Raw genomic sequence first — 19,340 nt, forward strand, 5'->3', positions numbered from 1 at the left:
TCCCCCACGGTATCCGCCGTTAGGCATTACTTCGCGGGGGGGAGGATTTAGCTACTGCTCTTCCTTCTGGTAGCTAAGATGTTATTACTTCTTTCTTCTAGATGTTGTGGTCCTTTGCTCTTTTTCTTTCGATGGAACGCAGGTCTGTAAGGACGTCTGTTGCAAACGAGCTTATTGCGTTCCATGCGGCTTTTGACGACAACATTGCTTCTATTAGTGTCTCAGGTTGGATACTTTGATGTAAGATGTTTTCGAGTTGATCACGCTGTGGATAAAATCGTGGGCACACAAAGAAAACATGCTCTGCATCTTCATTGACTCCTGGGCAGGACGGGCACTCTGGAGAATTATCGTGCTTGAAGCGGTGTAAGTATTCTCGAAAGCAGCCATGTCCTGATAACATCTGCGTTAGATAGTAGTTGACCTCACCGTGATTACGATTCAGCCAAAAGTCAATCCGTGGTATGAGACGGTGTGTCCACCTGCCTTTCACGGCAACATCCCACTGTAGCTGCCAACGTGCGATGCTTTTCTGTCGCTCTTCTGTCTTGAGTTCTTCAGCACTCAGTAAGGTTGACGTCTTCCGATGGTTGCGTCGTTCTTCAGCTAGAACTCTAAGAGGCAGAGTTCCGGAAATGACACAAACTGCTTCCTCAGACACTGTGCGGAAAGCGCTTGCGACTCGTAATGCACTCATACGATATATCGGTCCCGCCTTTCTCCACGAATCTTGCGTCTCTAGTGCGTCAGCCCAAATAGATATTCCGTAAGTGAGCACCGATGTTACTACTGATGACAATAGTAGCCTTCTGCTTTGCTTTGGGCCTCCGACGTTCGGCATCAATCGTGCGAGACAAGCTCTCACTACTGACGCTTTCGTACAGACGTGTTCTACTTGCTGCTTGAAGTTGAGTCGGGCATCAAGCATCACTCCCAAATATCGTATATGAGGTTGTGATGTAATTTCTTGGTCACCGACTTTTAGCTTAATTGTTTCAACTTTTTTTCGGCTGGTAATAAGCACTGCTTCGGTCTTCTGCTTGGCCAGTTGAAGGTTAACTGTATCCATCCACTGGTTGATCTTCTCAAAAGTAATGTCAAACAGCTGTTGAATCTCGTCGAGGTGCTTGGCGACGATCACTGCGGCAACATCATCCGCATACGCTACCAGTTTGACACATCTTGGAAACTTCAATCTCAGGAGCCCGTCATACATGATATTCCACAAAAGTGGACCGAGAACAGAGCCCTGTGGCACACCACCGGTTATATCATACTCTTTCGGACCATTCTTTGTATCGTACTTCAGCACTCTATCTGTAAAATAGCTAATCACTAGTCTCCGAAGATATACTGGCACGTTTTTCTCGTCGAGAGCTTGCATGATGCAGTCCCAATTAGCGGAATTGAAAGCATTTCTGATGTCTAAGGCAGCAACCAGGCAGTACTTCTTCGTTCCACCCTTCCATCTAGTTCCTGCGATCGCCTCCTTGGCCGTATTGACAACCAGGTTGATCGCGTCCAGGGTTGATCGTCCTTTCCGGAAACCATACTGGTTATCTGCCAGGAGTGGGTCAACCACTGCATCTATTCGCTGATGGATGATACGCTCAAATATCTTACCCGCCGTATCTAGCATGCAGAGTGGTCTGTAAGATGACGGTTCTTCTGGCGGTTTCTTCCCTTTAGGTAACAGTACTAACCGTTGCTGTTTCCACTTACGAGGAAAAGTCCCCTCCTTGAGGCATGCGTTGTACGCGTCTAGAAATAATGCTAGTGCTGCCTTTATGATGGTTTTCAAGGCTATATTCGGGATTCCGTCCAATCCCGGCGCTTTATTATTTCCTACACGATTACAGGCCTCCAGCAACTCTTCTTCAGTGACAGGTGGAATGTCGTCTAGTTCGCCTGGCGTTAACTGATAATCGAGACTGTGTTGCTGTGGAAACAGCGCAGTGACGATTTTCTGAAGGAGCTGAGGACACGTAGGTGACGGCATTTGTTGTTTCTTCAGGTGGGTCATGACCACTTTATAAGGCCTGCCCCACACGTCTTTGTCCACCTCGTATATGAGCTCTTTCCAGCATCTTCCTTTGCTCTCTTTTATGGCCTTATTGAGTTCACGACGAGCTTTTTTATACTCTGCAATCAGCACTGCAGAGTTGGGTCGTTGATAGCCACGCTGAGATAATCTTCTTTTTCTATGACACTCTTTACGAAGGTTGCTGATGTGATCGTTCCACCAGTGTACCGCAGGTCTTGAATTGATAACACGTTTGCGAGGCATACTGGCATCACAAGCTTGTGTTACTCGCATCATCAGGGCCTTAGTATGTTCTTCTGCACATCCAGTCTCTATCGGATCACTATCGAGGGCTGTTATCAATACTTCTGGGTCTAGGGATTTCACCTTCCAACCAACGATGTTAGATGGCTTGTTAGGCCCTCTGACTTTCCAGTCGTTAGACGTTTCCCAGAGTATAGCATGATGGTCACTGGCAGTGTAGATGTCTAGTACCTTCCAGTTGGAGTTACCTTTAGCAAGGCTGGTACTGACAAAAGTGAGGTCTACAATCGAGCTTGCGTCACCTTTGGTGTAGGTCGGCCTGTCACCACTGTTGAGCAAGACTACATCAAGTGTAGAAAAAGCTTCTAGTAGTTCTCTTCCTCGTGCATTAGTCTGCCTACTACCCCAGTCGACTGCCCAGGCGTTGAAGTCCCCGGCTATCGCCACTGGATGATGTTGCTTCGCGTCTTCGGTCAGGCGATCCAAGAAGTCAGTAAATTCAGCAATGGAGAGGCTAGGTGGTGTGTAGCAGCTGTAGAAGCGGATGTCATCTATTGATGCTGCTACGAAGCCGGCGCTGCCATTGTTGTCTACATTCTGGAAGGAGAGTTTACCACAGGACCAAATGACAGCTTTAGCGGTGATGTCTGTCTCCCATGGTTGCCCGGTGAGATGTTTATATGGCTCCGATAGAAACACAAGATCAACTTTCAACTCTCGTACTGTCTGCATGAGCAAATCATGCGCAGCTTCACAGTGATTAATGTTGAGCTGCAGTATCTTCATGTTCGTTTATTTGTCAGCTTCTGGAGTGCTTCCTGGAAGACCGGGCACCGACCAGCGCCAGACCGGTGAGCAGTATCCTGAGAACCAGGTTTTTCCGCACATAAAACACATTTCACCTTATTTGAGCATTGAGCAGCTTGATGACCTGTTTGCCCACATTTGATGCAAAGCCCAGATCGGTTGACCTCGCTTTTACATTGAACAGTAGTGTGTCCAAAGTGCCAGCACTTATAGCATCGTAGTGGAGTCTTCACTGTTCTGATACGGCAATTCACCCAACCAATTCGTATCTTGCCTCTCTCTCCGAGTATCTTCTGCGCTGTTGCTGCTGGTAATCGTACCAAAGCGGTCTGTGTGCCTCTGTAGGCCGGACGAATTTTAATGACCTCTCCAGGTATTTCGTAGTCATCGCCAGCTGCCTCTTGTAAGGCCTTCTGGACATCGTTCTTGGTTGTTTCGTCGTCAATGTCCCGGATTTCGAGCTGTTCCTCTGGACCTTTACAGATGACGTCGGCTTCTTCTTTCAGGATGCTCTTTATTGTCTTCATTAGAGCTTGTCCTTTGTCTGTGCTCTTCCTGGAGAGCGTAATGAGCATGTTTCCATCATTCGTCTTTAGGACCTTGTCAACTACGTCCCGGGCCTGCTCTTGTGGAATGTCATTTTTAATCCGACGCAGTATCTCAGCATATTTCGCCTTCTCAACAGGTCGGATAATCAAGGCGTCTGGCCTGGTGAATTTTCGCGGTTTTTTCCGCTTAGGCTCCGGCCGAGATTTGTGCGCCGGTTCTTTTGGTAACCGCTCTTTGGCTTGCTTCCTCTTTTCCTTTTTAGACAAGACTGCCTGCCAAGCATTTTCTCGTTTCTTTTCGGTGTTCTGGACTGTCGTTTTCTGCAGCGGGCTGGGTTTTAAGTCCTTCCTTTTCTTGACTTTATTATCGGTGTCTGGAGAAGTTCTTTCTTTTCTCTTCTCAGACGTAGTAAGACTCTTTCCGTTGTCTTCCGAAACTAATCCTCCAATAGCTTCGGCTCCGGTTATCTTTGTCAACTGGGTCACGTCACTGCTTTGGCATTTCTGCTCTGGCGTGGCACGCGGAGATGTTTGGGTAGTTGAAACCATCATCTGCGGTGCTTTGCTGGCTAACTTATATGCCGTAGCAATGGACTTAACCAGTTTTCTGATTTCATGATGCACGTTCTTCTTGTCTTCAATGAAATCAACAAGCTTCTCGATTTTGCCACCGAGCCGCTCCATCGGCGACTGTTGGCCAGTGACGGTCGGTAGTGAATTGATTCTCCCTCTTGGAATAACGGCGGGTGCGATGGGCTTTTCACCCACTGAATGAGCGTCACCCGACTCTCCTTCCACTTCCATTGACACGGTTGTTGTACTCCCTGTAACATTTCCTGACAGCAAAGCCATGGGGTCTACTTTGCTGTACAAACCAGCATCATCTAATTTTTGTCTGTTTTCGAAATTCTGCATACTTTAGTTCTACCAGCGCATCGTACGGAGAGGAGCGGGTTGTCATAACTAGGAACGGGTGTACCCTCGGAGAGCTGTATGTGTATGTGTGTATGTATGTGTATGTATGTGTGTGTATGTATGTGTATGTGTGTGTATGTGTATGTGTGTGTTTATGTGTGTTTGTAAACAAACATACACTCACATATATGCAAATGTTTAGATGGTAACAGATTAAAGAAGGTGACAAATCAAAAAATGATGAATTAGAGAGGTTTAACTTAAATGTACTTTTTCACACTTCAAGCATGAAAATATAATCTTATAGAACAGTTTTTATCTCAACAATATGCCAAGAGAGTCAAAAATATAGAAACCTCTTGACAACTTTAAAACTGTTCCAAATAGAATACTGACTTTCAAGATAAGGTATTGGTCAACTACTTTACTTTTTGAGAAGAAATAGAATCTCAACCCCCTTCTTGGATGGTAGTCCAAGGGTTGTAAATCAAAACATCTTAAATGATAACAACCTTTGTGTGAGTCATTATTTTAAAGGTCTCTTTAAGACAAGAAAAATGGTGTAACAATAAGTTGGTACGATATCTGCACCCAAAATGACGGCAAGATAAAGTTTGGAATTTGAAAGTTATTAAACTAGTATGTTCAAATAATAAAATAAAATAAAAAGAGATATGATTAACTTCAATTCAGGTTATTTGTTTAACTCATTTTATCAAATTCATTTCATAAACATTCTATCTTCTTCCCTACATGTTACACTTTTTTTTACAAAACTTGCACCCATTGTTGCTAAAATGAAGCTTATTTTATTATTGCGTAATATTCCATTTAGTGTTTCATTACTACACAGTTACTTTTTTATGAGAATTTATTGTGATTGTTTGGCTAATTGATTTTGTCTACCTTTACCACATTTGTAATCGACTTTTGTTATTTAATTTTTTTTTACCTTTTTGTAATTGTTTTTACTGAATTAATTTTTCCTGTGCTAACTGCTAATATTGGTATCAACATGTCACTTAGTGAACAGGAAAGGGTCACACTTTTAATGATGAGGGCTTTGGTGACAGAGTTAGGTCACACAATGAAGTTTGTGAATCATTCAATACTTTTTTCTTTCTTTTCCTGTTTAGCCTCCGGTAACTACCGTTTAGATAATACTTCAGAGGATGAATGAGGATGATATGTATGAGTGTAAATGAAGTATAGTCTTGTACATTCTCAGTTCGACCAATCCTGAGATGTGTGGTTAATTGAAACCCAACCACCAAAGAACACCGATATCCACTATCTAGCATTCAAATCCATGTAAAAATAACTGGCTTTACTAGGACTTGAATGCTGGAACTCTCGGCTTCCAAATCAACTGATTTGGGAAGACGCGCTCACCACTAGACCAACCCGGTGGGTTGAATCATTCAATACTACATTTAATAATCGTAACCCTTTCAAAAGGTACAGTAGTGTCAAAAAACATCAAAGGAGTAGAAGAACCAAGGAGCATTAATAACAGGGAGAAACCAGGGAGCCTAAATCTGGGGCAAATAATAACAAATTGTTAGGATTATGTAAGAATTTCTTGAGAATCCTCATTCCTTGAATTGAACAGCAGCATGAGAACATAACATTAGTTTAGTGATTTGAACGTTAAAAAGTGAAAATTTGGAACTCTTCAAAATTCTGATTTTTTCTGGTGCAAGAACTTAATGAAGACAACTATGATTGAAGACTTGAGTTTTGTGAAATTATGATGAACAATAATTGTGCAGATCCTAACTTATTAAACAACATAGTTTTTAGTGATAAGGCCACATTTATTTTTAAATGGCAATATAAATCACCATAATTGTCGATACTGGACTGATATTAATCCACACTGGTATCATGAGGCACATACACATTATTCAGTCAAAGTAAATGTATAGGAAGGTATTATTGGTGAACAGTTGATAGAGCCTGTATTTATTGATGGAAATTTGAATGCAGTGAAATATGAAGCTTTGCTTCTCAACCATATTATTCCAAACATTCAAAATGTTGTTAGCCCCAACTTCCAAAACATTTAATTTCAACACGGTGGTGCCCTGCCTCAATTCAATTTTCAGGTAAGTGAAATTTTAAATGCATTTTTTCCTGGAATATGGATTGGCCAAAGGGGTCAAATAGAATGGCCAATGAGATCATCTAACTTGTCACCATTGGATTACTCTCTATGAGGCCACTTAAAAAATATTGTTTATCGTAATAAGCCCAAGATATCAGAGATTTAAAAAACAGAATTTGAGAATCAGCATGAAATATCACTACAGAATCACTGAACAATGCAGTTATCATGCTTTTACAATTGAATGGGCAGGTTGTCAAATAACAGGAGGACAATTTGAACATTTTTAAAATGAAATTAAATAAATAATCATATGTTATACTTAACAAATAATTTAATTTTAATAAATTTATTCAATAATAGTAATTAAATAAAATTCTAATCAATTTATTTATTTGCAATAACAATTCCTTAAATTATCAATGTAATTTTTTTTTCAAAATCCAAACCTTATCCCACCACCATTTTGGGTAAAGACACCATACCAACATTTTAATTATACAATTTTTTCTGTCTTAAAGAGACCTTTAAAATGATTATCACACAAAGGGTGTTACCAATTAAATATTCTGAATTACAACACCTGGTCATCTCCCAAGAAGGGAATGAAATTTTATTTCTTGCCAAAAGGTAAAGTAATTATCCTAAAAGTTACATTATTACATTTCAAACAATTTTAAAGTTGTTGAGTCCCAATATTTTTGATTCTCTCTCTCTCTCTCTCTCTCTCTATATATATATATATATATATATGAATACATATATTTTTCTAAAATTGATTCTTTCAGGAATCATATTCCTCTGCAGTATACAAATTATATTAATCTGATCAACCCAAGTACAGAATTAATAAAATAAAATAAAATAGGATGACCTTATAAAATAAAATAAAATAGGATACATTATTCCATAACCCAAACAAGAGCGCTTTCGTGAGTACCTCGCATCAGTTGCTCTATAATTTTTCAAATCTTTTGTTGCAAATTACACATTAAAATTAAAATTGTACATTGCAAATTGCACATTAAAATTAAAATTGAGATTTAAAATTGTTAAAAGATCCTTTTCCAATTAAATTAAAACAGAAATAAAACCAATTTTTTTTTTCTATATTAAAAATTTTAAATTGTAAATTAAAATTAACAATTAAAAATTGAATATATATAGAATATGAAGTCATTAATAAACAATTAAATTAAAAGCCAAAATTAAAATTAATAATAAAAATAAAATAGAAATCCATGTAGACTAGGTAGCCAAAGTTATGTGACTGTACAGAGTTGAAATATTATGAATTATCAATGTCTAAAGAAGTGCTGCTATCTAGACCAGTTTTTATGATTGTGTCATCCTCATATTCTGTATGTAGGTTGATCAAATTAAATTTACTTTTATATTTATAAAGGTAAAATCTTTCTGAAATGTCAAAAACCCCATTATTTGTAATATTGTATTTCTTAATTTCCGGTATTTCTAAATTTGTATGAATATCTGATATTGAATGTGTATTATTAATAAGATGATCAGAAACATTAGAGAAACTGAATTTTCTGCTTTTATAATATCTGAAGTGTTCATCAAATCTAGTTTTAAAGGATCTAGTGGTTTAACCTATATAAATACGGTCACAATCATAGCACTTTATTTTATAAATACCACACAAATTGTGTAAATCATATGAAGCAGTAAGTGTATTATTTTTAAAATGTTTTATTAAATGGTTATTTGTCTGGTATGCAGATTTAAATAAATTTTTATCATAAACCCTTGTTATGTTTTCAACAAATTATCAGTATATACGTATTTTAAACATACATTGTCAATTTTCTGTGTGTTATTTATTGGTATTAAATATGTATTATTGTTAATTTTTGACATTTGTTTTTCATATATATCATCTACTAAAAACTCATTATATATAACCATTATATTTAGCAATTTGTTTAATAATATTTATTTCTTTATTTAATTTATGGTTATTTCAATTATACTTTGTGTAATTGATTGCTCTTATAAACATGTTTGTATATGTATTAATTTTGTGTGACCACAGATGATTTGAATATCTATGTATGGTGGTTTTGTTGGTTGTGGGTTTTCTATGTACTGAAGTTATGAATTGATTATTTTTATTACTATTATCTATTTTGTCATAGTTTAAAAAATCATAGTTAAAATTTAAAATATTTACAAAATTACTAGTATGTATTATACTAGTAGGACTGGACAGTCACGACTGTTTTTAATTTTTAACTATGTTTTTTTTTTAAACTTTTGTCTTTATGCATTAATTTTAACTCCTGATGATGGCTTCCATGTAAGCCGAAAGATCTAGAGAACATAAAAACATGCTGGTAAGGTGGATTATATTAATTGTTAATTTATTTATTCAACATGTCAGTGGTACCATGTTTGAGAAATTAATATATACATCCATCTGAAAAATACCTCATTTTCCAAATTTGTGAGTTGTTTTTCTTTATGACTTATAACTTTTTTATAATCTTCAACAGCACTGTGGAATGTATTTTTAGCATCTATATTTTCTTTTTGATTTTCCTCAAGCCTAGAAAAATATAAATGTAATTACAAAATACAAAAAAAAAGAACAAAAAAAACAAAGAACCAAGTATATATGAGTTAAATTACACAAAAACTTCTCCAACATTTATCTATTTTCATTAATAGAAATAATTAAATTTTATCATAAATGTATAATTTTTATTTAAATAACAACTTATAATTCACTATATCTAAAACCTATGATAGTTGTGAAAATCCTTTTAACCAAAAAGCAGTTACAAAATATATCAACATTAAAATTAGCTGATAAGATTCTGACATACTGTATTTGAAAGATTTTTTTAATCTGCCAAAACATTACATCTATTTTTGCTTCTTGGAGCTCTAAATCACCGTATCCAATTAAAAATAACTATTTGTCATTTCGTCAGTAAAGAATACAAAAAACAATTGATCACTTAAAGTAAAATTTTTAGATTTAGAAAAAAGAAAAAATATATATATATATTTTTTCTTTTTCTGTTTAGCCTCCAAGACCACGCAAGGTATTACTTCAGAGGATAATATATATGAGTGTAATTGAAGTGTAGTCTTGTACAGTCTCAGGTCGACCATTGCTGGGATGTGTGGTTAATTGAAACCCAACCATCAAAGAACACCAATATCCATGATCTAGTATTCAAATCCGTATAAAAGTAACAACCTTTACTAGGATTTGAACCTTACAACTCTTGACTTTGAAATCAGCTGATTTGCAAAGACGCGTTCACCACTAGACCAACCCAATGGGTTTTATAAATATATACTAATTATTTTTTTATATTACTTCAGGTGAAAATACTACACTATACACAACTAGTTAACAAAATTATGACGTTACCTTAGTGTTATTCAGCTTTACTGGTTAGTAGTTAGTGATATTGTAATCATGTTAAGCTTTTTATTTTTTCTCTCAGTAATCCCAAATTTCTGCATTTAACAAACCCAATAAAATAGAAATATAATGATTTCATATGAGTTATTTAACTATATTTAATTATGTCGAATTCACGGTTCAGAATTATGATAGAAGAATACCGATGAAATAAACTGAATGCCCAATTGCTGTTTTATGACTGTTTAGGGAGAAGGAAAAATAACCAAGAATCTATTTTCAATACAATTTTAAATGTCATCCTTTAATAGCTAAATTATACAAAAATTCCTTGAAAATACTTTCCTTTATCTAACACTTACGCAAAATCCCTTAAAAAACTTTAAAAATTTCTTAAGGTAAGAATTTTTCAGAGGTAATATAGTTAATAAAATAGCGAACATTTCAAATTTATATTCAGCCATATTTTACTACAATGACACACTTTTTAAAAACATTGAGCTATGACATAATAAACATTATTAAAAAAATAAAATGCATGCTGTTTCCAATACCAACATTTGTTTTAAAAGAAAAATCCTAAATTTAATAACATCATAAGTAAAATAAAAATGACAAAAATTTTTTAAAATTTGCTTTATACGTTTTAGTCATACTTTAATCAAATTATTATATCATACACTGCATGAGTTTAATTAGTAAGTTAATTCAAATTTCAAAACATAGCACCATATACTGAAATTTCTAATATATTTATAAAATAGCAAACAAATTTTCAATCAGACATCTACTCTGCAAAGTAACGAAATAGTGAAGTTTTTGATTACTGAAATACAATTGTAAATTAACAAAACTTATTTTTGTCGCTTATATACATTTTACAGATTTACCGCCATACGGGGATTGGTTGCAGAAGTAATAGTGGAATATTGTATTGTCACACGATCTTAGTAGCTGTGCAAAATTTCATCAATAGGCAATGTCAGTAAGTATGTTAAATTAAGGATGAAAGATTTGAGGACAAACATGAAAAAAAAAACTGAAAAAAATTGAAAAAAACAATGCGAGTTAAAATAAAGCAAGTAAAAAAAAAAATTGATATAGTAAATTTTAATTTTTCTTATAAATTCCAATGTACACTATAAAAAAAGTAATAATGGATTTACATCAAACTGAGAACACACAGAAGGAATGTTTTTTTTTTAAATTTTACTCCAAACTAAAATTAAATGATTTTAAACATTAAACTATAAACAACAGAAAAAAATTAAACATACTACAGTATTTACAAGGGAGAACTGAAAACATACAACATGTACAGTAATATATTAAATATAGTGCTCCCCAGTTACACCACAGGTAAATTCTCAACATTTTTTTAATAAGTTATTTCTTCAATGAAAAAATTTTTCTTATTACATAATTTAATTTATGAACTTGCTATATCAGAAAATGTAAAAAAAATTGTAATTAAAACTACTTTAAAAAATGTTCAGAAACTCAGCCCAGTAAAGAGAAAAATATAGAAATACATTAATGATTTTAATCAATTAAAAGACGTACTGAGAAGACCCTGACTTTAAACAATTTCATGTGATGCAGCAGACGAATATCATTAACACCTGAATGTAAAAAAGTGATTCATAAGAAAACAGAGAATGTGATTCAAGAAAATGAAAATAATAATGAAGCAATTAGTGTTCCTTTATCCAATAAGCGTTTAATGGAATAAAAATAAAAATTAATGGTTCAAGATATAGTTAAACATCAGTTTAATCAAAGTGCAATTTCAATCCAATACTACATATTGCAACTACAAAAAAAAAATCAAAAAATCCAGGTAACCAACATTTAAAAAAAATTATCACTGGAGTTTTCTGATAACAAAAACATTCATTATTCATAGATACTGTATGTAGTATTACTGTAATAATAATTTTATAATAATTAATCTTATTTCTCAATGATATGTGTTATCATTACATATTTTTAAACAGAGTATCAGATTTCATGGCACAAGATTAATTAAAAGAATTTCATTATTGTATTTAAATACAAATAGATTATGAGTAAAAAACATTTTCAAACCAAATACGATATTTGTCATGATAATGAAACAGACTGTACTGATAACGAAATTAAAAAAGCAATTTTTACAGTGGTCAAGATCATCCCTTGTTATGCTACAGATCTTACACTGTGTTTTCCTTTAGGTGAGGTATAACAGTTGTATTTAAATGGCCTAGAAAAGCATGCTCATTTTATAAAATTACATAAAACTCAAAAAATAGAAGAAACATATATGTAATAGGTAAAATGGTTCAAAGTAATCTCAAAGAAAAAGAATACAATGAGCTACATATAAATAAAATGTAATAATACTGAAAATTAAAAAATGATGTCATGTAAAAATTCATAAAATTAAAGTACATCTGTGATACAATAATTTAAAGTACAAAATATAATAAATACTAAACCTTTTAACTGTATTTTTCAACTGTTCCTGCTGCAATTCAGATTGTTTTAATTGTCCTTTTAATTCATCAACATTAACTCTTTCATCATCTCTGAAAAAATACATATATATAAAACAACTAAAAATAAAATAATATATATATATGTGAAGAATATATGTTTAATGAATCACACATAAAACAAAAAAACACTATGAGCTAAAAAATGCCAAAATTTATACGTACTAACTTTTCTAAAACTAATTATATATAATACCAGATCTCTTAGTACAATTGCTAAAAACTATGTATAATGATATTATAGAGAATTTCTTAAAATGTATCTCCACCTGATCATCAGTTTGACTTACACCTTGTAATAAGATTTACAAAACTATCATCACAAAAATGAACCTTATTTCTCATAAGGTTTATAGTTAATAATAATAGATTAGAAAAATATTTAGGTTTAAATAAGGTTTTGTGAACCTCCATCAACATTTTCTGCATCCAACAAAGCAGAGTTTGCAATAGCTTAAGTTTCACCTTATGATATCAAGCAATAAAAATGTTCATGAAATTTCAGGGAACTCAATATATAATGAGGAAATTGTAAACCGTCGATTTTCTTTAATTTTTTCATCCATTTGCGTAATCAAATAGTTATTCACAATGGAAGAGCACCCAGTCCTTTGCTCAAAATGCTCAATACTGTGTTCCTCATTGAACTGCAATAATTTTCTAACCATTCAATCACTCATAATTTTTTTACCGTAAACTTCACTAATTTGCCGATGAATATCAGCTGGTTTGTCATTTCTCACTTAAAAATCAAATAGCACACCTCATTTCACAATCAATGGGATTCTTCAACGACTCAAACATTTTTCAAATTTAATCAACAGTAAACAAAAGTACCTGTAATGGTGTCTATTGAATGTCAATGAATGAGAGATGTGCCACACATGCTCAGAGCTGCAATCGCAATGGTGTGGTTGTGGTAGAAGGAAACAGTACTTACTTTCCAGATACACCTTGTAAATTGAGGATATTAATATAAACAACTAAAATATTAAAGAAAGTTTTGAACTATTATTCATTATTGCATTCCTAATTTAGACCTTCACCCTTGAGAATTAATATTAAACAGGATCTACAGGGCAAAAAACATCTACAAAGTTCTGTATTATTATTAAAATTAACTATTTAATTAGTTCATTCATGAATATCGATATACAGAGGTGGTATCAAGAAATTTTTAAACTAGTTCTGTAATATGCCAACAGATGGCAGCACAAGACCACATGCACAGTCACAGGGAAAACTGACCTTCATAGTTAGTGTGTCGAGACATTGCATTGTATGTGTTGGTATCTGTACAGCTCAAGTTATTGTGACCATGCGTTGATTACCAACATGTTTTGCGATTCCAACATGAACAGCAAGTTTGAACAAAGGTGATCGTGAAATTGTGTGAAACTCAGCAAATCTGCCACCGAGATGTTGCACATGATGCAGCAAGTTTATGGTGATGCTGCTATGAGTCGTGCGAGGTATTTTGAATGGCACATGTGCTTCAAGAGTGGAAGAACATCACTAGAAAACAACGAGATCAAGAAGGCCAGAAATAGAAGGAACACAATGTCGAATTTTGCCAAGAACTCCAGCAGCGTACCATGGATGACCCATCCTTCATGTTAAGGATCATTACCGATGACGAAACTTGGGTATACAGTATCACCCTAAGATGAAGTATCAGTTTTCTCACTCAATGACCAAAAAAGTTGAGGCAGGTTCGCAGTTCAAACAAGTGCATGCTTTGTCTTTTTTGACATTTGGAGGATTGTGCATCAAGAATTCGTCCCATTGGTCAGACCATCAATAGCAAGTTCTTCCAGATTTTAATGTGGTCGAAGGAGGATATATGGCAATAATGACCAGAGTTGTGGTGTGCAAAAAACTGGATACTCCATGATGACAATGCTCTGTTCTCTTCTCGTAAGTGAGTTTCTTGTAAGACACAATTTGATTTCACTTTTGCACATGTTGTACTCTCCAGATTTGGCTCCAGCACACTTCACCATCTTTCTGTAATTGAAAATCCAGCTTAAAGGGCATCGTTTTGACACCATTGCAGAGATCCAGTGCAAACTGCAGAAGGTACTTGCCACACTTTGAGAAGTGAACTTCCAGAACACATTCCAGAAGTGGCAAGAACACTGGGAATGCTAAATTGCTGTACAAGGGAGCTGAGTATTTGAAAGTGACAGTATGTACATATAAATAAACAAAGTAGTTTCTTGTCAACAGAGTTAGTCTCAAAACATTTTGATACTTCCTCGAATACATATGAACACAAACAAGGAAGACACAAAATTTCTAACTTTAATAAAAATAACTAATACTCACAATTGTTTGAGGACTGTTTTATCTAGAGTAATTAATTTTTCCTCTGTATCTTTCAACTGTTTCTGAAGAGCTTCATTCTCATTTTTATATTTAATTAATTCAGCATTATTTTTATCACTCAAAACAGTTTCATTCTGTTTTAAGGTATTAATTTCATTAGCTGATAGCTTTAATTTTTCTTCTAATTCAATTTTGTTGTTAGATAAACATGTTATTTCATCTTTTAATTTAATTAACTCATAATTTAAAATCTCTAAACTCTTGTCTTGTTCATTTATTTTCAAATCTTTATCTGCAATTTTTTTTTCAAAATCATTTTTTTGCTCTTGTAGTTTTTCTATTTCATTTAATACTTGGTTTAATTCAAATTCTTTACCTTTAAATAATCTTTCAATCTCATCTTTTTCTTTTAATAATTTGGAACTATCATCATTAAGTTTCAATTTTATTTCGTTATATCGTTTCTCTGTTGATAACAGATTTTCTTTAATTTTATCGAATTCATTAGTAAAATTAAATAATTTCTTTTCTTTTTCTTCTAAATGCTTTTTAAACAATAAATTTTCCTCTTTAACTTCATCTCTTTCTTTCGATATTTCTAAAAGTTCTGAATTTTTCTTTGTTAAGTCTTCACTTATAATTTTTAATTCATTATTCAAACTGTTGATTTTATCTTCCACAACTTTCTTTTCATTAATAAAATTTTCTTCATTTTTATTTTTTAAATCTGCTATTTCTTTTAAATGTTTATCTTTTTCTAATAAACTTATTTCATTTTTTTCTAATAGTTTTTCTAAATTTGATTTATCATTCTTCAAACTTTCTATTTCTTTAATTTTAACATTAAATTGAGTTTCGAGATCACTAAGTTTAATTTGATTTTCCTTTCTAAATGACTGTGAAAAGTTTTCTTTTTCATCAATATCTTGTTTTAATTTTATGTTTAATTTATTAGCTTCATCTAACTGAAGATTTAATTTCTTAATTTCATCATCTTTATCAATTATTTTTTTAATCACATCCTTTATTTCGCTAGCAGAATCATCTAATTTAATAATTAAATCATTTTCTTTTTTAGATGCAGTATCCAAATCTGTTTTTAGTTTGTCAACAATTTTAATTTTATTTTTTAAGTCATTTTCTAGCAGTGAAACATTTATAGTAAGTTTTTCTAATTCTTTTACTATTTCATCATGTTCTTGTTTCATTTGTTGTTCATTATTTTTTGCAATTCTTGTCTGTTCATTCAATGATTCCCTTAATTTTTCTAATTCATTTTCTTTAGATCTTAATTCATCATTTAATTTTGAAAGTTGCGTTGATGAATCTGATGATGTATTCATCAATGTTGATATATCATCTTCCTAAAACATAGATTTAGAAAAGAAACATAAATTTCAATTATGTTTTGTTAAGATAAAAAATATTAATTAATTAGCAACAATCAACAGTAACATATCTAGTTTTTGCATATACATTAAAAAGAAAATCAATTCCTAAAACAACTTAAGTTTTTTTACTCATTAATAAAAATTAGTAGCATTAATAACAAATAGTAATTCATTAATTACTATTAACAAATGAACAGTTAACAAGTTAACAAACTTTCTGTCAACAACTTTCTTTTAAATAAAAAAAATATAGATATGAAATAAGTTTAAAAATAAATAAAGACCAAGTAAAATTAAAATTACCCTAAAAAACAATTATTCTCACTTATATTGTTATGTATAGTGTAAATTTATCAATTCATCTAGTTTGTACCTCACTAACCCAACAAGCAGCAGTTGTACAAATCCCAGGCAATGTTGGAGAAAAGCAGTAGATAAATATTTACAAAATAAATTTGAACAGTCCAGTAGTAAGAATAATAGATTTAATAACAATTAATTATTAGTATAAATATAATAATTACAATTAAATGTAATAATAATATAATACTAATTTAAAATTTAATAGTTCAAATCCCCAACATCAGCATCATGACCCTTAGCAACACACTATATGCCTGGCTCTCAACAAATGTGTAATGTCTATGTGTATAAACAATATAATGAAATAATTTATTAAAACCGCAGCCTGAACTATACATTTATTTAAGATAGGTTCTATTAATATTAATTGCTGTAGAGAGGGAAATACTGTAACAACCATCTAACTGTTACAATGTAATACTGTAACTGCCACAATGTGTTGCTGCTTTTCATAAGACAAGGCACTGGACTAATTATTTTCTTGCAAGAGCTACTGTATAAATGATATTTTTGAATAAAATTATATCTAAAAATTTTATTTCATCTACACCAAAATAATTTTTTTTAAATTAATATCATAAATTATGTTTTTATAAAACATATTACTAGACCCATTTTCTTACTCAATTTATTAAAACAAATGTATTAACTTTTTTTAATTTTGAAAAATAACTATTACTAACTAAAATAATATTAGTTAAAAATGTCTAATAAATGAAAGAGCACTGTCCAAAAATTAAGTAAGAAGAATAAAGGAGAATAAATTGAGTAAGGAGTAAATAGTTGTATAAGGAGGATAAAAAAGAATTATTATTTACTATGTAATTAAAAGGGAATAATTTATTTTTATTTTTTTAGTGCATTTCACACAATCATACAGTCAGGTTAGGTTAAACAAAAAAACAGTGAAATTAAATTGCTAAAAAAAAAGTTAAGTTAAAAAAGTGACTTGCAAGAAAAATACAACTAACTTAAATTTTTTATTATTAATAATAACTCATTATTAAGAAACTCGTTATTAGGCATTAAACCCGTTGGCAAAGAGAGAGAGTACTGAAGAATAATACTGGCTTTCCTAATTTATTGTTTTTATTTTATATATTACCTTGGATGCTACAATTAAAAGTAGAAAACTTGTTCTCTACTTCTGTTATTCAATTCAACATTATTAAAACCCTACTACATTTTAAGTTTAAATAATGTTGATTTTTAACTATTTACTTTGAATTATCGTCATGTAGACATTATCGCAAAAAAAGAGAAACAAAAAAAAGGTTTAACTTCCAGGCTTCCAGACCTCTGGGCTATGGTCCTTTCTTGCTTTACAACACATAATTCTATCATTTAACACAGTCAGAAATGTGGAAAAAAGAACTATATTTCTGAAATAAAAATCATTATAACAATTAAACAAAACTTCAAGAATAAAATAAAATTTTCTTACCAGTTTTTGTTTATGTGCAGTTAACTGTGAACATTTCTCAGTAGATGCAGTTAACTGACTCATTAAATCACTAATTGTAAGCTGCAATTCATTGATCTTTTTATTAGCAGTTACTAAATTATCATTCAAAAGATTTAACTCATTCTTATAATCTGGAAATAATGAAAATCATAAAATTAAAAAGCTTGAATAGCATAGTGAAAAAAGATTCATTATACCATTTTACATAAATAATTTAATAATATACCTAAATTTCATGAACTATTTGTAATTATTATTATATATTATATAATATTAATTAATAATAATTAATAATATTATATATTATTATATTAAAAAAACATAATAGAACATTATACTTTCAATAAAAAAATTTCATTAAAACAAATCAAAAGCTCATATTCATAAAAGATCTGTGTACAATTCCAAGTCGGGATCTTTAATAAATACCTATACCACTCTTACAATGCGTAAACATACAGCTAGGAAACAATGCTTTTAGTAAACCTCTGATCTACGACCATTTATTATGATGACCAACTTATAACAACCCTATTATTAATTTGTCTATTATTAATTAACTAAAAATAAGAGATTGAAACCCACCAAATAATCCTGAAATAGTACTACCAAACATTGTTCTTAATATTTTCATTGCCCCAAAACTCACCCTTTCCTTCCTACTGAATGCTTTTTAACTCCAAAGTTTTTAACTATTCCACTTTCACTACATAATATATCTCAACAAGTATTTTTTAACAAAAAATTCATGAATGCAGATTTACAAAGGAAATTTAAGATTTTTCAACACCCATTTTCTTATACTGCTTGATCTGTTTAGTGGACTCTTTTTTTAAAAATATCTAACTCAACATTTCAGGGGGAGATTTCAGTTGTAGTAATTTAATATGTAGTGATTATAATATACATTGCTTTATTAAATAAATTATTAAAAAAAGAAAATATAATTAATTAATACATCTTTGTGGGGATTTTAGTCTTAGTGTTTACACCATGGATCATCCAGCAATTAAGTCTGCAACAATATAGCTAAATGATGTTAAGACTTGATTTATGACGACCAATTTGTAATAACTTTACATGAACCAATTTGGTCATTACAGCATGTCTACTGTAAATTTCTGATGTCATGTTTCTCTCTATGACTAGCAGAATGTTTATGTCCACGCTACATGTTCCATTTTTTTTAAGTGGCATA

General features: G+C 31.9%; 1 protein-coding gene across 10 annotated transcripts in view; it reads right to left on the reverse strand.

Moving 5' to 3' along the window:
• The window catches only part of LOC142324224 (uncharacterized), a 229,709-nt gene that overhangs the window by 22,476 nt on the left and 187,893 nt on the right, over positions 1 to 19,340 (reverse strand). For all 10 annotated transcript variants that reach the window (XM_075365045.1, XM_075365046.1, XM_075365047.1 and 7 more), the window contains 4 exons: positions 18,122 to 18,273; positions 14,924 to 16,287; positions 12,539 to 12,628; positions 9,113 to 9,230 (listed from right to left, as the gene is read on the reverse strand). In XM_075365045.1, the coding sequence (XP_075221160.1) occupies positions 9,113 to 9,230; positions 12,539 to 12,628; positions 14,924 to 16,287; positions 18,122 to 18,273 (1,724 nt within the window). The remainder of the gene's footprint in view (positions 1 to 9,112; positions 9,231 to 12,538; positions 12,629 to 14,923; positions 16,288 to 18,121; positions 18,274 to 19,340) is intronic.

This window comes from Lycorma delicatula, chromosome 4 (assembly GCF_047948215.1).
Source record: "Lycorma delicatula isolate Av1 chromosome 4, ASM4794821v1, whole genome shotgun sequence".
NCBI lineage: Eukaryota > Metazoa > Arthropoda > Insecta > Hemiptera > Fulgoridae > Lycorma > Lycorma delicatula.